Genomic DNA, 21,385 nt, shown 5'->3' on the forward strand with positions numbered 1-21,385 from the left:
CCTTGCATAGTCCTATATTCTGACTGCCATCTCTTGAGCAATCACTGGCACTAATATTACCCTTATTAATAATAATATTGCCCTCACTCAATCTATTCTTTGCAACAACTTAGAAACACTAAAATTCCACTACTAAATTGACTTTATTTAAACATTGCTTTTATTTACTTGGAAGGTAGTGAGGAAGCAAAACATAACCAAGAACTCATTTTTTAAGTCAACTTGGGTCCTGCATTGCTAAACTATGCTATCAACTGTTGGGAATATACTCCTTGGGGGAAAAAAGACCACAAAATATTAAATCTGTTGTCACCTTGATGTTAACCAGAATTAAGCTAATAAATTGTGCCAACTTAAACATAGTAAGTGCAATGATTGCTTTAAAGACTGAAATTACAACTCACATATCACACATATTCTCAGTTAATGTTAAAGTTCATGCATGCTTTTACTAGGTTATATCTCTCCTACCCTACTTTCCAATTTCAAGTATACACCTTGGCATTTTGCATAACAAAGTAACAAATCCATGTTCAGGATCCCAATGAAAAAATCAAATCCTGATCTAGGCAAAACTGTAGTCAGAAGCAAGGTAGTATTTCTCACTTTCATATATTTGCAGTATTGTAAAATAATGTTTGCAGTACAATTCTTTTTGAAACAAAGGAATTAAGAGTGTAAATGGACAATGCATGAATCAATTCCTTTCTTTTTCCAGGCTATAACCCTATTCTGGGAGCAACAGAAAAGTACTTATACCGACATATAAAAAAGATAACAATATTGGGTATTTCAGGGAACTATTTCTAAAAACTGAGCTACATTCAATTTTAAAAATTAGAAAAAGGGGTGGGAGCAGTAGCTCATGCCTATAATCTCAGCACTTTGGGAGGCCAAGGCAGGAGGACTGCTTGAGCCCAGCAGTTTGAGACCAGCCTGGACAAAATAGCAAGATCTCATCTCTATTTATTTAAAAAACAAAAATTATAGAAAATTTAAAAATAAAAACTAACCATCATCCTTTTTAGCAACTCATTTTCATATGTAAAATTCATTTCACATTTAAATTAAAAGATGCATGGCAATCCTGACGTTTTCACATTTAATCTTGTGTGTGCATGTGTGTGTGGGTGTGTATGTGTGAAAATTATACATGCACACCCTCTTCAATACAGACAAGAAAATTATTGTCTGAATTATAGTAAATTCAATATATCTTAACAAGAAAGAGTTTAAAGACATACTCATAAAAATAATGCTATAAAAGGCCATCAAGGTTGTATTAGATTCAATGGCTCACAGTTCTACAGCAGGAGAAAATTTATAGGGGACATTTTACCCAAATGTCTTAAGTACAGATACATGCACTTATATGTACATATTTTAAAACATTCACAAGTACAGATCTGTTTTTACCATAATCAGTAACAGACTTTGGAGCACGTTGCTCTGTTTCAGTATTTCTCTTCTTGTTCTTAGATTTCCAAGCATGGTACACCTTTAGTCTCCTATGAAATTCTTCTCTGCAAGCTGCCAGTAGCTCAATATCTATTGATTACATAGAGCAAAAAAAAAAAAAAAAAAGGACATGTTAATTTATTCATCTAACATAATAATATAATTATTCCATGGCATAAGGAGATTTTTTATTTTTAAATTAATGATACAAAATCAAAAGTAAGCTAGTTATTCATAAACATAAGCATTTTATAATATTGTTCAAATTTACAGATCATTTCCTTATGTTATTATATCTTATATCATTTGCTCCACAGAACTCTGAACTAAACAGGTCTTCTATATATGAAGGAATTGAATCAGAAATGTTAAACAACTTGTCGAAGCCCACAAGTCTTGACAATAGAGTAAAAAGTCACTGAGATAAAATACAAACTAGATTTACAAGCAAGACTTTTCTAAATATGCAGATATACTAAATGGAGGGAAAGAATATAGTGAGAAATTATGTACAATTATGATACTTTTGTTTCTAGTCACAGTTTTCTGAATTCATCGTTCCTACTCATAGTTTTCTGAATTCAAACACTGTGATTTAAATAACACAACTATGTGGGATCCTCTGGATATAGTATTTTACTCTAATTGTTCTGTGGGAAGAAAAATACCCTTAAAAAGAAACACTGGATTGTTATTTGTTACTTTGCATTCATAGACCGAAGATTCAGATAATATAGGTATTATATATACATATATGTATTTATACACACATATATTTATATATACATATATACACACACACACATATATGCGCACGCACACACACACACCCCTCACCCCAATCTATGTATTTATCACCTATCACTATGAACATTTTCTATTACTGATCTTCTCCAAACACTTACCACAAGAAGTATTGATGGTATCACGTAGTTCTGCATATTTCCATTTACTAAGATCATACTTCTTGGTACCAGCAGCTGCTTTGGTAGCTTGTACAGCAGGACCTCTGTAATTATTATACATTTTTGCATGTTTAAACCAGAAACATGAAGAAAACATTGACTAAAGAGGCAAGAAAGCATGCATAAGTTTGAAAACCGGAAACAGCTACTAGGAAAATATAATTTTTGTTTCTTTGACAGATGAGATTAAGAATGGCATACTAAAAGACAGCCAAATAAATTAAAATTTTCCAGCATGCCACTTGATAGTCATATTAGATTTTAAGTCCAAACATTTGATTCTAATATTCTAGTTCCACAAACTTCCCCCAGACTTCAGTTTCAATGTTTTTACTAATGTATATATGAACTAAATTTAAAGTTTAAAAATATACTGATGTATATTCCTCAAAATCAAAAAAGAAATCCTCAACACACTTAAAGATCATTAAAAGCATATCAAAGTTTTGTTTATGAGCCATGAGGCTGCACAGTGCGACCACCTGGAGGGACTGCTGAAAGCTACAGACGGCCAAACTCCATTCACACACAGTGGCTCAGAATATCCCTGGGCCTCTGGATGTTTACGGAGTATATAGGTAAGTAGCCAGACCTGCAACCCACCACATGAGAGTCATTAAAGTCAGCTAAAAGAATGGATGGAATCTGGAAACTCTTACTTTCTAGGCTTCACTGCTATAAGAACACTTAGAAAAGTTCTATAAGCAGACAAAATCCATACCCTCATAATAAGAAAACTAGTAAATTCAAGAGATTTTAGCTCATGAGGTAAATAATAGAGACTTCAAAGGGCACAAGTGTTGTATTATGACCCATTCAGTAGGAATATTTGTATGAGGAAAGAGAAAAGAAATACAATCCAAAGCACTCAATTAAATGAAATAAATTCAACTTTTTCAAAACAGGGCTACTCAGTGCTTTAAGGCCTGCTTTTTTTGTTTTTTTGTTGTTTGTTTAGTTTTTTGTTTTGTTTTGTTTTTTTGAGAAAGGGTCTGGCTCCCAGGCTGGAGTGCAGTGGTACAATCTTGGCTCACTGCAACCTCCACCACCGGGCTCAAGCAATTCTCCTGTTATATGAGTAGCCTGCTCTACTCTCTCAGCCACCTAAATAGCTGGGACTACAGGCACCTACCAACCAGCCGGGCTAATTTTTGTATTTTTTGTAGAGATGTGGTCTCGCCATGTTGCCCAGGCTGGTCTCACTCCTGAGCTCAAGTGATCCGCCCATCTCAGTCTCCCAAAGTGCTGGGATTACAGGCGTGAGCCACCACACCTGGTCTTTAAGACTTTTATGCATATAATTTGAGATCATTAATCAGAAAATATGGGAACAATTTCTTTTCTGTAATAATACACTTATTTTTCAGCAAAAGATTACACTTGCAAATAGCAGACACGCAGAATAAGCTGCAAGACTTTAAGCTCAATGTAACAAAGGAAGAGTTTAAATACATCACATTTCAAGACATGAAAAGAAGGTGGCACAAAATATTAAAATAAGTACTAAAGAACAAAAGCATTGCTTCTTATATATCACACAAGGAAATTCTCCATTATCATCTACTACCTGGAAGATACTTCCTCTTAAAGAGGGTTGATCAAAATATAATACCTGAAAATAAACATGTATTTCCTCAGTCTTTTACATTTTGAAAGATAACAGCCATCCTGGCAAGCAGTGAAGACACATACTTAATTGAAAAATGATGTCTGAGAATATGTTACTTTCTTCCTGAAGTAAAGGAAATTACTCTTTCAATATTAAGCTTAACAATGAAATAAATAAGGTGCCCTCGCTTCTTTAAAAGGCCTGCATATGCTTTCTTTCTAGAGAATAACAAATAGCATTCTTCATCCTACATACTTAAAATTGTTTGACGTAGTGATTGTTAGTTACATATAAGACTAGCTAAAGAATGTGTGGCCATTAGTCCTTCCTGTATTTTTATGATTAAAATCTGTTTTAGCTTTTTTGCAGAATCTATACTTTTCATAAGCGGTGTAAGTGGCAATTTTCCACGTAGCTTTTTGGTCTTAATTGCTTTGCTCAAAAACGGCCAGCTGTGTATCAGCAAGGTCTCTCATTTCCTTAACAATAAATCATGCTTTTACATTTATTCAAATATTCTTTGTCTTTTCTACATCCCTAAACTACCAATCAATAAACCAAAAAAAAAAAAAAATCCTTTTATTTTTAAGCTGTTCTGGGACTCTTTTCTAGGAGGACAGCTGAAAATTATTATGTTTTGTTCTTGTTGTTTTCTTTTGAAAGAAGAGGTAAACTGACATACAGACAGTGTTATAGATTGTCAATGTATATAAGGTATTGGAATATATGTAAAATGTGTTTTGATACTTTTAAAAATTACATTAAATTCAAATGATTATTGCTTAAAATATGGTTTTAATAACACTAACTTTTCATTCCTATTAACTGAAACAAAAGTACATCTACTAAAAAACATAGCATCCAAAGAAGCACATCAATGCAACACATTTAAATGTTTCCCCACCTCCATTTCTGGAGTTACTAAAATAGTAAAGGGATAATTTGCTGATTATTCAGACTTGCTATAAAGACAATCATGTAAAGAATACAACAGTAGCACACTGATTTTTAAAAATATATTAACACTGTTAATTATCTTTATAACTTCAAAATTAAGAATTAACATGTTAGTGAATCATACCATTTATAAAAGTAATGGACCAGATCCTGTTGGTGGCTCAATTTACACCAGTGGTTTTCAAACCATGTGCCATAGTGCAGAGCCCCTCAAGAGCCATGCTCTTCCTCTACCTCCTCTTCAACGAGGCACAAATTAGGGGCAGCACCACCCCAGGGAGAGCTGCGAAATACTCATTTTGTCATGATGAGGGGAAGAAATCCCCTACTGAGACTAAGTTGGTAGCGGCCAGAGATAAGCAGTAGAGTTCCACTGCCAAGGGAACTGTCCCATTCAAAATGCCAATGGTATCCCCACAACTTTGAAGGAATACTGCTTTTTAACTTTTTCTTTGTTGGGTGGTGTGAGGGAGAAGTGATATTTCTTGTACAGAAATAAATATCACTTTATATAGAAAAAGCAGGCTACTCATGTAACAGGTTCTGGTCCAAATAATCAAAAGTAATTTAAAAATATGATTTTGAGGTGAACACTCATTTCCCCCAATTACACTGCACTAACCTACTCAAAAATTCTGACATTTCTTTGGCCATTTGTTCCCTACAAGAAAAATAACACAATATGGTTACATAAAAAGCATACTACATAAATTAATTAAAAGATCTAAAAGTATAATTAAAATATATTTTTTCAATATTATTTAACAACTGTTTATAACTGTTTTACTTTGTTAATGCCTACGATATAGTTTTCAACAAATCTAGCCATAACACACAGCAATATTTTCGTTTAAATCCAGTTAAAGTTATCTGAATGCCTCTCCATTTTTGCAGTAGCAACTTTTAGATAAAATCTCAGGAAAGCTTTTATGGTATTCTTTTACATACAGAACACAAATAACATGGTCTAAATCCATACAGGAAACTTGGCAAGATATAGATTCCATGTGAGGATTTTTGCACCAGAGTTGTTTAGTAAATATTAGTTAGATAAGGCACAATGGTGGAAAACCACAAGCTGATGTATTTGACAGCGTCAGAGTTTAAAAAAGAATCTGATGTATTCAAAGCTCTAAAATTCCAAATCGAAGCATGCTCTTAAGAAAAAGAATATCAAAACAGGGACTAATGAAAGATCTGAGGCATTCTGACCTTCCAAGGATAAACATTTGCCAAAGGCAAAAAACTTACTTTGCTTTTGTTACCCAAAAGAGTGTAACTTTTCTCAAAATTTGTTTAATTCTTTAAAAGGGAATGAAGTTTCATAGTGTTCATCAACACTTCTTTAACTTATTTCCCTGCTCTTTGCTCTTTTCCTTCATAATTATTTTCTCATTCATTCTACTCATCAAACTCTAGTAACCTCAAACCCTTCCAAATCAGTAAAATCATAAGAAAAGAGGATGGGTATATTTGCTTCGAGGCGCAATTTCCTGAACGCCTGCCAAGAGCTGGGACCCTGACTAAAGGAGCAGAAGACTCCTATATTCCTCTTTTCTCATAATGAACACTATCTACAATTATGTATGGATGGAGGTCTAAGAAAGCACAGAGAACAAGATATCCTTCAAAGCTGACAGTGAAGGACAGCAAAAACAAAATATAACACAAATACAATCTAATAAAAATTATCTTTTGAGCAATACATTTATCAATCTCTCTTTAAGCTAGTAGTTTCTCAGAATCTTCTCACTTTCAAATGCAGCATGATTTTGATAGGTATGTTTAATTCTATTATCACTCCACCTCAAGGTTTTGGTCTCAGGATTCAAAAGCATCTGTTTTTACCATCTTTTCCTCCTAAAGCTTCCTCCATTTCTTTTCCCATGGTTAGGTTTTAAGGGAGTCCATGGACTTTCAAATCTCTTTACCACTGGGTCTGTTGATCATACACGTGTTTTTCTGTGTGCTTTGACAGTACAATGAATGGCAGTCTCTACTGATGCATTATCCTCCTTGACCCTACATCAAGATACACCTGACCTAGACCGATACACTACAACAAATTCACCAGACAGAAATGGTTCCTGCACCCAGGTGCTTTCTTCCTTCTGATTTTACCACACTATATGCAAATAACAATTTCACCTTAGACATTGACTGCAAGACTTATTTAATTCCAGCTCAAATGGTTAACTATAAAGCAGTTACGGCAATGGAGGGCAAGAGTACCCACTCAGAGGTATTTTCAAAATTTGGGGCAGTATTGTGGTAACAACGATGTGTGAGTATATTCCTGTCATCTGCTGATATAAGGGGAAAGGAATGCCAAATGTCCAAGGAAGAACTGCTCCATGCCCCATTTAACTTTAACATGTCCGTCAGACATACAGAGGTGAAAAACACATACAAACACCTATTTTACATGTAAACAAAGTTTTACATGTAAACAACGTATTTTCTGCATGCCTTTAATATTCACAGAATTTTTCTAGGGCTTACACAAATACTGTGTAATTGAGAGAATATTGTACTTGGCTCTGTTCAGAACTTCACAAAGGACTGTTCACAATTTCATGGCATGTGAATGCCCAACACAACATTCCTATATCAATTTGTATTTGTAGCTACAGCATTCGTGGTGATTCTATACATAAGCAAAAACATCTGATCACTTATCATGTCTTCTACTGCAGTTATGCACAAGCACTTTCATATTAAATAAGTATGTCTTATTATAAATGACTATCCTTGTATTTCCACTTTATGTATATTGTTTGGAAAGTTATTTACATAGGTTGCATCGTTTATTAAAAAATTGTTATTGGGGCTGGAGTCTGATAGAGTGAGAACCATCAACATAAATGTTAAGTTGGAGTCCTTAAAGCTATTAAAGATTTTATATATGTTCCAAAAATCCTTATATGTAGTATACATAACATACATACAAAATATGTTTTATATTTTATATAAACAAAATTTATACTCCAAATGTTACCTGGATTCTTTGTGGGTAGATTTTCATAAGAAAAAGATACATTAGCACCAAAGTTAGCATTACATATATAATTTCAGATGATGAATTATTTTAGATGTAGCAGAATGAACTATCATATATACTGAAAATCAAGTATTTTATTATTATTTATGCCTCCACACCTGCTTCTATAAAGAAGGTAAGGGGCAGTTTTAAAAAATACATAAAACAGGCCAGGTGCGGTGACTCATGCTTATAATCCCAGTACTTTGGGAGGCCGAGGTGGGTGGATCACGAGGTCAAGAGATTGAGACCATCCTGGCCAACATGGTGAAACCCCGTCTCTACCAAAAATACAAAATTAGCCAGGCGTGGTGGTGTGTGCCTGTAGTCCCAGTTACTTGGGAGGCTGAGGCAGGAAAATTGCTTGAAGCCAAGAGGCAGAGGTTGCAGTGAGCCGAGATCACACCACTGAACTCTAGCCTGGGCAACAACAACAACAACAACAACAACAACAGCAAAACTCTGTCTCAAAAAAAAAAAAAAAAGAAAACACAAAACAAAATGGGTGTTACATTATGGTTTAAGCAGACGATACAAAGAAGGAAACCAAATCATGAGCTACTGTGATTGAGCACCAAACAAAAGCATTAAACATTTTTCCTAGACAAGAAAAAGATGAAAAAGGTTATCTCATTATCTGTCAATAGAAGAAAATAATTTAAAATTTACTCCAATGAGAAAACTACTCCCAAAAAGTATCTACAACCTATTTTTAAAAAGGTAAAGGTAAGTGACATACGGTGTCATTTTGGGTCTTGTTCCATCATTTCTGTGAAAAGAATATATATTAGTTAATATCGTAACCAATTGTGAACTGTGAAAATTTGGAGTGTGCAAATTTGTGTTTCAATTACTTTACTCATTGATTTTAAAAACTCAATTGTTTCTAATCAACGCATGAGATCACTCAGAATTTTAATATATTTTTAAGTATTCATTAAAAATGATTGGAAAATAAGGCATGCAGTGAAAATTAAAGAGCCAATACATTACATCTAGATTAGAAAATTCATACATTGTGAGGTTTGTTTTTAATAGAATCTGGATATTATTTTACAATGTTAGGTAATGTGAAACCATCTCTTTGCATCAAGGATCATACGTATAACTGATTGAAATTATATTTTATAACATATGACATACATCGAAAACAATTCTTACTTAGAAGTTACTGGATACGAATCCAAGCTGGAAAAGTAACTTAAAATTGCTTATTGAAGCAGAATCAATCTATAATATATATATTTTTTAACACAGCATAGAACCCAACAACATCATGCTATAGATTAAGAAGAGTTCACTTGGTTCTTACTCATAAATTTGTTATAGAAAAAACTCAGTGCTAACAAAGGTAAAATAAACATTCAAAAACATTTAGTCCATGGAGTAAGATTACACTATCAAACATGTGATATCTGTACAGAATATCATTCATAATGAAGTGCTAATGCTTGTAGTTCAGACTATAAAATCACCACGACGTCCAGAAGGGAAGGAGCTCATGAGGACCTAAGGGTCAGGGAAAGCTTCCCGGAGAGCTGACAGAAAGGATTTGGAGGGCATTCCTCATACTATCCCTAGGTCTGAACCACAGAACTAAAACTAGCTCTTCTGCCTTTCAAGTCATAATGGTTTGAATACCTCCTCTTTACTTAATATGGTCCCATTACTACTAGCTACTTCTGCTTAATTTAAATTACAGGTAATTTGTTTATGTCAAAGGTCCTCAATGGTCCACTCTTTCTCAGAGACTACTCAACCTGGAAGAAGTGTACCTGTCTGAAGATGGGAAGGGTCCACATATGAGCCAGTATCTTCTATACAGTATATGGAATGGCACTGGATATAGCTTGATATTTCAAGTGCATAAACATAAAGCTTGATGATAAGTACCAATAATGACTACATTAACAAGTCCCTGAGAAACTGACTTTGCCATAATAAAATCAACTCTGTCAACCGCAGTACTTCCTCACAGACATCAGGGATAGCAGCTGTAAAAGTCTGGTTCATTTAAGAGCCTGCCCTAGGTGGCTAGTCAGCTACACATAAAGGCTCCCAATCATTCTGACATAACACAGGTGGAAGGAATACAACAGCAGCTGAGCTGAGTCTGCATTTATAAAAGCCCTATCTGGGCTAAAATATTTTAATTATAGTGAAATCTTAAAAAGCCCAAATATTGGACTCAAACCCAAAAGCTTAATAATTATAACATCTTTTGTTCATATAGCCATATTCAGTTCATTCACAGTATAATGTACGTTAATATACAAGCAGTCCCAGAGCTCCCCAATACAATCACATACTATTTGGTTGATGCAAAAGTTACTGCAGGTTTACCCATGCCAAAAACCGCAATTACTTTTGCACCAACCTAATAGAAAAAACGTGAGGGCAACTCAATACACCCCTTTCCTTCCCTGTCTTTTGTTTTTTTGTTAAATATTCCATTACATTGCAATTTGATCCTTTCACAAGGAGACATCGCCATCTAGTGGTTGTACTCTATATTTTGTCATAAACTGCTTTTAAGTTCTGAAAAGCATGGTTACATGTGTCTATGTGCCTCTCAATACATACACAACATATATATACCTACATACAAAGGAACCTCACAAATTAGTTTTGTTATTATAAATAATCAAAATAATTAATGCTTCTACATACTAATTTTTTTAAAAAATGAATCTATTAAACCTTTCTGCAAATTTTAATAAGAGCTTCCAAATTCCTACACACTCCACTATAGTGGAGTGGAGTGCTGAGAGAGAATTCAGAAACCCAAGAAGCCAAAATATTTCAATGAATTTAACTCTCCCTTCTTGGAAAGGGAAACTCATTTATGCTGAGGCACTGCAGAGTACATTTCTCATTTCAACTAACAGGGTGTTTAACACATTAAATTTTTTTGCATTAGATTTTTCTAATGCAAAATCTCAACAACAAATACATTAAACTGCATTATATAACACAGTCACTTATTTCGATGCCAGTGTTTGATGACAGGTATTTAGAAATTAGGTGCCTACCTAATATACTACACTCTTAAACAATTTCAGGGTAAAAGTTAATATGTTTTCTTAACAGAGTACTCATTAGTGAAATTTTAGTCTTATTTTTCAATAGTTTATTAATTTGATGAAAAACCAATTATTTCATTCACTTGAGTATGAAAACTGACACAAGTAATTTTAAAATTATTTTAGCTCAAATATACCAGGGCCTTCAGAATATGATTTTCTCCTATTCCCTTTTGCATGGAAGTGAGAGGCAGAGATAGAAAAAGCAAAGGACAGCGCGCTATACCCCACCCAGGGGCCCCAGTACCTCCGCAGTGCCAGGTCAGCCTGGGCCTCATCACTGATGAGCTCGGCTTCACTCTGGGCAATCCTCAGGGCCAGCTCCCGGTCCCTGCGCTCCTGCTCCAGAACCGCTTGCTGCTGGGATTCCTCCTCCTTCTGTTGGGCCAGCTGTGCCTCTACTTCAGCCTGACAAGGGCAGAAAGCCATTTCACCAAGAGTTCTTCACTTGTTTACTTGATCGCTCCCCTTATTACTTCAAATAAAAGGGAAGGCATAACTGCCCCCATACAAGTTCTTCACTAAGGAATTGCTTACGCACAGATCTCTTCAGTCTCTATTTTCTTCTCTATTATAATTAATGCTTCAAACACATCCCCATTTTGCCTCTTTCCCAAGACCAAGAGAAGGCAGAAGAACCACAGCTCCACAATTCTATGACTATAAATATTAGTGTCCCAAACATCATATGAGTATCTTAGGCATCCCATTAACACTAGCACCTAGAGAGCAGATGTCAGGAATTTAAAGTTTGAGTTCTGCTTAGGATATATTATGAAAGCCATGACAAACAGAAACTCAAATACATGAGCAATTTATTCTTAACATGGGACTTTTTAAAAACGAGGGGTGGAGAGAGAATCTTAATCCTAATTTATTAATACCAGTATCTACAAAGTTGTATGATATCTTAAAACTTAACATTTTAAGTGAATTTTCATTTGACTCTCCCCTAGGTACAATAACAATTATTAATATTTATTGAGGTACACAGTGTTCAAAATACTTTAACATGTATTAACTATCAAATGCTTGCAACTATGATCTATCCACATTCTACAAAGAGAAAACTGTGACCCAAGTTACTCACTCACTATAATCTGTACAATGTTACAATTTCTGTCAGTGACTGATCCTGGATTTGAACCCATTTCCCTAGTTCCAAAGTCCATTCCCACAACCACTTCAAAAACTGGCCTTTGGTCTCTGGGATAAACTAGTGACAGCTTATCTAGCAAATCAAGATCTCATTTTCACTTCCTTTGTAGGTTCCATTTTTCTATTTTATTTTATATTTTATTTATTATTTTATCTTATCTTATTTTATTTTATTTTATTATTTTTGAGACAGAGTCTCACTCTGTTGCCCAGGCTGGAGTGCAGTGGTGCCATCTCGGCTCACTGCAAGCTCCGCCTCCCGGGTTCACATCATTCTCCTGCCTCAACCTCCCAGTTAGCTGGGACTACAGGTGACCGTCACCACACCCAGCTAATTTGTTATTTTTAGTAGAGATGGGGTTTCACCGCGTTAGCCAGGATGGTCTCGATCTCCGGATCTCGTGATCCACCCGCCTCGGCCTCCCAAAGAGCTGGGATTATAGGCATGAGCCACAGCGCCCGGCCTGTAGGTTTCATTTTAATAGAAAGTCAATCCAGTAAGTACGTACTTGAATGCGTTTTTCATCACCTTCTCTTTTCTTTCTCTCTTCTTCTTCTTGTTTTCTCTTTGCTTCCATCTCAAGTTTCCTAATAAAAAACAGAAAACTCTTCAAAAATTTAACAGAAAATAAGGAATCCTTCAGAAGACAATTTAACTATTATTTAATAATAAAGGCAACAGATTGGGAATGCAAATTAACCTCCTGGCCACATATATCAACTTATTTTGAATAAAATAAAATTTAACTCTATTGACAATAATTCTTAAATAAAACAAATGTAATTGTATTCTATAACTTTTAACATCTCTAGATTAATGTGATTACAAAGCCTGGCTGTAAGGTCCTGATTAAAGGTGCTTCCCTCTACTCCCTCTCCAACTCAACAACTCATCCATTCTCTCGACTCTATCATGGCAATCCTTCAAAATGTTATCAGTTTTAAAACTGCAGAAAAGTAGAAATGTCATTTACCTAGCTTAGAAAACAATAAACAAATCATAGCTTTAAAAAGAAGAAAATCCTCAGGTATAAGAGTCTAACTAAAATTCAGATTATAAGTTAAAACTATTTTATGTTATCATTATTATAAAATGAGCTTATTTTCTCAATTTTCAAACTTATTACAAAATTAGTTCATTAAAATAAGAACACCGTTTTAAGAATTGTCAACTTGGCACAGTTGCTCACGCCTGTAATCCCAGCACTTTGGGAGGCCGAGGCGGGCGGATCCCGAGGTCAGGAGTTTGAGAGCAGCCTAGCCAACACAGTGAAACCCCGTCTCTAATACAAATACAAAAATTAGCCAGGCGTGGTGGTATGTGCCTGTAGTCCCAGCTACTCAGGAGGCGAGGCAGGAGAATCAATTGAACCCGAGAGGCAGAGTGCAGTAAGCCGAGATCACGCCACTGCACTCCAGCCTGGGTGACAGAGCGAGACCCTGTCTCAAAGACAAAACAAAAAAAAAGAACTGTCATTAACCACTGTGAATACCAATAATTCACTATTTAAGTCTCTTATTCAAAATAATATAAATGCCTCACATCCGCCTTTCCTCCTCCTCCTTTCTTCGACGTTTTTCATCTTCTTCACGTCTTTTTCTTTCCTTTTCCATTTCTTCTTGAATACGCCTCAGCCTTTCTGCTTCCTCTTCCTGCTGTTTTTTTTTCTGTAATGCACTGAGGAGTTGCTCTGAGCTTTTAACCAGTGCATCATATTCTTTCTGTATTTGTTCCCGCGTCATCATAGTGGACTTTAAAAAATAAAATAATAGGTACATAAAAGCTTATTTCTTCTGTTGCACAACAATGTGAATATACTTAACAATATGAACTATAAACTTAAAAATGGTTAAGATAAATTTTACATTTTTATTGTTTTTTTACCACAATTTAAAATAAAAAGCTACTCCAGTATGCAAATACAGCAAGAACTAGGTAAGATGGTAAGCAATATGTCCGTTATCTTTGCTATACTGTTTGTACATTAAATACTATTCAAAAAATGTTTTATGTTATCTCTGCACACAAGTATTAGACATCAATTAGACAGGTGTACTGTGGACAAGGTAATATATTGCAGTGAAAAATTATTTCTACGCCGGGTATGGTGGCTCATGCCTGTAATCCCAGCCCTTTGGGAGCCGAGGTGGGCAAATCACCTGAGGTAAGGAGTTCGAGACCAGCCTGGCCAACATAGTGAAATCCTGTCTCTAACAAAAAAAAAAATACAAAAATTAGCCAGGCATGGTGGTACACACCTGTAGTCCCAGCTACTCGGCAGGCTGAGGCAGGAGAATTGCTTGAACCCGGGAGGCGGAGGTTACAGTGGACCGAGATCACGCCACTGCACTCCAGCCTGCGCAACACAGCAAGGCTCTTGTCTCAAAAAGAAAAAAATATTTCTTAAGTAATGATCAGCTAATTTAGCAAGAGTTTACTACTACTTTATAATAATGTTCAAATAGTACCTAGAGAATACTTTAAAAATTACTAAATATATCCAAAATTATTGGATGATTTCGCCTTCAAAAAATGTGGGTGGGTTAATTTATAATACCACATAAACAAGGATGGCCCTTGACAGATTTATAAAATCAGTTGAGTCTATTTATAGCATTTTCATTTTCCTCCAGATCTTTTTTTCCTTTCTACCTCCAAGATTGCCATTGTTTACATAAAGTATCTGCAGAAAATATAAAATGCTCACATTAAGACATTTATTATATCCCACATACTTGCACTGACCTATGAAACTGAGAAAAAGCATTAAAACTCTAAAATATAATTGAGGAAAAGATACAAAATGTAATTAATGAAATATGAAATATAATTAACAAACACAGAAGAGTCTTCAATTCCACTAGTAATCAAATAAATAAAAATCAAAACAAAAAAAGGGGTCCCATTTTTTTCCCACAAAATTGAAGAGGAAATAGCAATTTTCACAAAATGAAGTAAATTACATTATCGTATCTATGAAAATAATATATTAACATGGACAAGTATAGAACATAATGGTAGAGACAGAAATTGAAATGTGTATTATGATAAGAACTACATAAACATTTATGCATAAAAGAGTGTAAGGTAAAGTAAAAACAAGTAAAATTATACTGTAAAGATAAAAGCAAAAATATACTGTGATATACAACAGTATATTAACTGACTTTGTTAATGTGGAGGTATTAAGAGGTTTTTGGTGGTTTCTCCAATTTTTTTGTTGTTGTTGTTTTAAGCCACGGGTCTGTCACCCAGGTTGGAGTGCAGTGGTGCAATCTCTGCTCACTGCAACCTCCACCTCCCGGGCTCAAGCAATCCTCTAACCTCAGCCTCCTTGGGACCACAGGCTCATGCCACCATGCCCAACTAATTTTTTGTATTTTTGGTGGAGACAGGTTTTCGCCATGTTGACCAGGCTGCTCTCTAACTCCTGAGCTCAGGTGATCCATCTGCCTGGGCCTCCCAAAGTGCTGGGAATACAGGCACGAGCCATCACATCTGGCCTCCAAATTTGTTATAATATTATATTACTTTTATCATTTATTTATTTAATTATTTTTAGACAGAGTCTCGCTCTGTTGCCCAGGCTGGAGTGCAGTGGCACAATCTTGGCTCACTGCAACTTCTGCCTCCTGGGTTCAAGCGATTCTCCTGCCTCTGTCTCCCCAATAGCTGGAATTACAAGTGCACACCACCATTCCCAGCTAGTTTTTGTATTTTTAGTAGAGACAGGGTTTCACCATGTTGGCCAGGAAGGTCTTGATCTCCTGACCTCGTGATCCCAAAGTGCTGGGATTACAGGCATGAGCCACCACACACGGCCTTCAACTTTTATTTTAATTTCAGGGATGCATGTGCAGGATGTGCAGGTTTGTTACACAGGTAAACGTGTGCCATGGTGGGTTTGATGCACAGATCATCCCATCACCTAGGTATAAAGTTGTGGGGAATATCTTTCTTAGCAACAGAAGAAATGGCATAAAAATTATCTTCTTTAACTTTTTGCTATGAAATTTTTCAAACATAGAGTAGAGGTAATATGATGAGCATCTACTTGCCATCATTGGATCTCAACACATTTTGTAATTTTGAAAACTAAGGACCTTTTCTATACAATTTCAGTATCAGTAACAAAATATATTAAATTATGTAAAAAGTCAAAGTCACCTGGGTTAAAATTACGTACCTTAATTTTGGCCATCAAAGCATCAATAGAAATTTCCAGATCCTTGATCTGTTTATTCATCTCTGGTTTTCCATCTTTCAACACACTGACTACCTCATTAAATTTATCAAGTCGTTTTTTCAGTGTGCCCACCTTAACCAGGCCATCAATGCTGTAAAAATAATACTTCATTAGAGCCTAATTTCATCATATAGTACTTTTGGCAGATTTTTCATTTATAAAATGCTAAACAGGGTATTTCACTTCCGTTTTCAATATTATCTAGTATTCTCTTTTTCAGATCTTTTGTTGAAGGCTTAAAAAATCAAATATGAGTGTGAATGACACTGATGCCTGTCAACAGGATTAAAGCCTTCTACAACTTTGAGAATTCAAATCACAGGGGACCTTAAAGGAGTTATCTAAGTCTCTTTGAAAAGGTGTGATGGATCAATAGATATTCAGACTTCCAATTTTTAAGTCTAAATTAAAAATGAAAGACTCAAATAAGAGGCCGGGCGCGGTGGCTCAAGCCTGTAATCCCAGCACTTTGGGAGGCCGAGACGGGCGGATCACGAGGTCAGGAGATCGAGACCATCCTGGCTAACATGGTGAAACCCCATCTCTACTAAAAAAAAAAAAATACAAAAAAACCAAGCCGGGCGAGGTGGTGGGCGCCTGTAGTCCCAGCTACTCCGGAGGCTGAGGCAGGAGAATAGCGTGAACCCGGGAGGCGGAGCTTGCAGTGAGCTGAGATCTGGCCACTGCACTGCAGCCTGGGCGACAGAGCAAGACTCTGTCTCAAAAAAAAAAAAAAAAAAAAAAAGATTCAAATAAGAAATAAAGACTAATTTATAATGGGACAATGTAATTCCTACAGATAATCTTGAAAATTTTGGTAAATATATTAGTGAGTTTTTTTTTTAAATGTCACCTTGATATTATCAAGAAACTCAAATAACTAAAATAATCGGAATAAAAGAGCTTCTCTCAACATTTATTTCTTGTTTTATAATATTTTTTTTGTTTGTTTTGTTTTATAATCTTTATACATTTTCGTATGCCACTTCAAATCCTTTCATAGAATGAGGCAAGTAATAAGGTAATAAATGAATTAACTAATTTCAAATAAATATTACGAATAGAAGACTAATATTTCATCTTACCAAGAACGTGAGAAAACTCCTTGAGTATCCAAACTGCTTTTTATTATGACTTTATTGTCATTTTGTATTACAGTAACTAGGTTTTGTAGAGTTCTTTTTAGGGACTATTCATCTTACCGAGGTTTGTGTCTCCTCTTGCAAAGCCACATTCGAATAGTTTTTTGCATTTTAATGCAGGCTTCAGCTCGATATTTTATTTTGTTTTTCACTATGTGTAAGAGTAAAATAAAATGATAGAAAATTATTCAGTTTAAATCTAATATATATTTTAAAAAACTCATTTTCACAAAGTAATTCTCAAGAAACATGAAATCTTGTATTATATATCAGATATCAAAAACAGAAAGTTTTAACATTTCTTTTTTGTTTGTTTGTTTTCATTTTGACAGAGTCTCAACCCAGGCTGAAGTGCAATGGCATGATCTTGGCTCACTGCAACCTCCACCCCCCGGGTTCAAGCGATTCTCATGCCTCAGCCTCCTGAGTAGGTGGGACTACAGGCACATGCCACGCCAGGCTAATTTTTGTATTTTTATTTGAACCAGGGTTTTGCCATGTTGGCCAGGTTGGTCTCAAATTCGTGACCTCAACTGATTCTCCCACCTCAGCCTCCCAAACAGCTAGGATCACAGGTGTGAGCCACCATGCCCAACCAGTTTTAACATTTCTATAATTTCTTATTCTTCTTAAAATAAAAAGATACTGAAACCACCTGCGCAAAATTTACAACGAAGGAAATTATGTAAAAGAGATCTGACCTAACCAAGTCCATCTTGCTTCTAACCTCTAAGCTGTCCTTGTTCATTCCTGGGTGTGGGCCAAACTAGTCTTGGGAAGGAATTTAGTTTATATAGTTTAACTTTGAAACAAACACGTTAATAGCCCTTTCCCTAAATAAACCCCCTTCTTGCTTGGGGAACCAGTCAGCCTTTGTAGGACTAACAAATTGGCTCCAAGATTAGAAATTACTGTTTAGGAGCCACACAGCCACCTCCCCAAATTGCTCCCGTATACAACATCACATTTGTAAAACCGAACATCAGTGCTCGAGATATTCTGCAGGCCTGCCAATGCACCAGCTGATGCCACCCAGATAGGTAATCTGGCCCAGCCAGTTCTATGATCCCACTCAGGAACAGAATAAAGCAAGAAAAACTCAACTTTGACCCCCTATGATTTCATCTCCAACCCAAGCCCCTACCTACCAAATTATCCTTAAAAACTCAGATCTCCGAGTTTTCAGAGAGACTGATTTGACTAATCATAAAACTCCAGTCTCCCATACAGCCGGCTCTACGTGAATTACTCTCTCTACTGCACTTCCCGTCTTGATAAATCAGCTCTGTCTAGGTAGTGGGCAAGGAGAATCCACTGCGTAGTTACAATATCATGTACCTGGTTAGGCTTACATTTTAAATGCATTATTTCCTCATTATGCTACACTGCTACCTCCCAAACTGTCTTAGGCAACATACTGAACAGGTATGTCCTGAAAAAAGGACTTACCTGTCAAATGAGTGTATGAAAAGCCGTATACTACACTTCTGTTTGGAGGTTCACAATGAACACACAGAGTGAAGCCTCTGAGAATCCTACAGCAAAGAAATCTACTTAACTTCAGTTACTCAGAGTTTCCTAGGATGATCTGCCCTTGAACATTTTTTTTCAGAGCTTCCTATTAACATTCTGCAAAGATCCCTGCCTGGTTACTGACTTCAGTACCACCATAGAACACAGTCCACAAATGAACGGTGTAACAGATAATTTTATTATAATGTGTTTTCTATCATAATGCAATGTGTAAAGCTGAACATATTAAACTACAGTAATATATTTACATTTTATTTGGAAAATGATGGGAAAAAAAGATTCTGCTTTTTTCTTTTTATATTAATAGTTCTCTTGTTATCTATATTCACAATTGTCTAACAAAATATCTCAAAAATAATCTGTTTGCATGATTCTTTTTCATTAGGCCAAAAGAATTTTCCTTTCCTACTAATAAGGAAAAATTTACTGAACCCTTTTCAAGTGCCTAGCACTATTTCAGGTACTCTGATGAGTATGAGAGGCAACTGTAAATGTAATCAAGTTACTGATTCCCACACAGTTCCCAACAATTAAAGGTTTGCCACAGATCCTTAGGCAACCCCACAATGTTCTGTCCCTCACTTTTGTTTTGGGCCAGCTATGTAACTGCTATGACCTGGCCAAACCACACATAAAAGCAGCTTAGCCCAGTATGTCAAAGGGGTTTGAAATCCTAATCCCAAAATCCATAATCGCAAATGTTGAAATCCCAAAAGATCAAAATTCCTCGATTAAAATCCCTAACATCTAAAATCTCAAAAATCACAATCACAGGGATCATAGAAGAATTTCAAAAAGAGCAATCTCATGAAGAAAATGAATATGAACATATTCTCCAAGAAGAACCATGTCCTAAAAGAAAAAAAAGCACCTATTATTCATGGTACAAGATTTCAAAATATAGTTAATGACTGAGAAAGACAGCCAGCTCTTACAGACTATCTCCATGCAACTGTCTATAATCTATCCCTATAATACACTTTTTTGTATGTCAAACTTTCTTTTTAGTTTTGGGTTTTGTTTTTTTTTTTCTTTTTCTTTTCTTTTTATTTTCACTATCTTGAATTGTTAGCATTTTTTAATTATGTAGAAATTTTTAGAGAGTTCTAATTTACTGCATTCATATTTTGCAAATTTAACTCCACGAAAATGCATTATCACAACATTTACTTTCTGGGTAAACACTGTGTATGTATACAAAAACACTGAAACTTCCTCAATCAGTGAACAGATGTCCTTTATCACACATCTGCACTTGTAAAAGATAAAATTTCTCAAGATCGCAGTTCTCTGGGCAACTACAAATGCAGTGGTGACTCACCATCATTTTTGACTGATCTCATCAAAAGACAGCTTGTTCATCACAGTATTTCAGATGACTGCAGTAACAAAGCTGGGTGCACAATTACCAACCACAATAATATGTGTTTATGCATTTCACCTTTTGCCCTGCTTCTTTATGAACATGGTTTGTCTGCTCCTATTATACCCATGCAACTATTGTTAGTATATATGTTTATACTTTCAAAAATATGTATGTTGTTATTTCCTATTTTACTGTGTAAAGTGGCCTATGAAGAGTTCTGTCATGTTTTTACATGTTTCTCAAATCCCCTTTTAAAAATGTAAATAAATATCTTTTAAATAATATTTTTATTATTTTTTACAGAATCCTGGTTTTGGGACTTTCATTTTTCGAGATTTCAACATTTGGGATTATGGTGTTCAAGACTGTGTCTTTTAGAATTATGATAGACTTCCTTTCAAAGAACAGGAGTTAAGAGGTAGGGGAAGAGACTGAAACAAAAAACTAACACACCATTTCACATGATTTTGAAAGACATTCAAATAATTCAGACTTCACTTTTTATGAAAGGAAAGTCATAAAAGGCTTCTAGTTTAGAGAGATATCTCTAACAAATCAGGAAAACCAGTCTGGAAGCTAATGAAATTATTATGCAAAAGGCAGAAAAGGACTTCACTAAGGCACTGGCAAGAAAAAGAAAGGAATGTACAGTATTTGGAGGAGGAATCAACAGGATCTGGTGACTGACAATATTTCAGGGATAAGAAAGGAAAGTCAATCACATTTGGAATTTTGGGGGTATGTGTATTGTAGATGCCATGCAGGCAGAAAGAAAAGTTCTGGTTTAAGTCTGAGAGATCAGGGGATGGTGAGGGTTGCGGGGACGA

The 21,385-nt window shown here is 35.4% G+C and overlaps 1 protein-coding gene across 1 annotated transcript in view; it reads right to left on the minus strand.

The window, feature by feature from the left end:
• The window catches only part of MYO6 (myosin VI), a 92,445-nt gene that overhangs the window by 6,194 nt on the left and 64,866 nt on the right, over positions 1-21,385 (minus strand). The window contains exons 23-31 of the mRNA XM_011942955.1: positions 17,720-17,810; positions 16,458-16,608; positions 13,814-14,022; positions 12,780-12,858; positions 11,360-11,520; positions 8,769-8,798; positions 5,612-5,650; positions 2,364-2,467; positions 1,417-1,548 (exon numbers count right to left, since the gene is read on the minus strand). Coding sequence (XP_011798345.1) covers positions 1,417-1,548; positions 2,364-2,467; positions 5,612-5,650; positions 8,769-8,798; positions 11,360-11,520; positions 12,780-12,858; positions 13,814-14,022; positions 16,458-16,608; positions 17,720-17,810 — 996 coding nt within the window. The remainder of the gene's footprint in view (positions 1-1,416; positions 1,549-2,363; positions 2,468-5,611; positions 5,651-8,768; positions 8,799-11,359; positions 11,521-12,779; positions 12,859-13,813; positions 14,023-16,457; positions 16,609-17,719; positions 17,811-21,385) is intronic.

The sequence above is a fragment of the Colobus angolensis genome, unplaced genomic scaffold (genome assembly GCF_000951035.1).
Source record: "Colobus angolensis palliatus isolate OR3802 unplaced genomic scaffold, Cang.pa_1.0 Scaffold213, whole genome shotgun sequence".
NCBI classification, from domain to species: Eukaryota; Metazoa; Chordata; class Mammalia; order Primates; family Cercopithecidae; genus Colobus; species Colobus angolensis.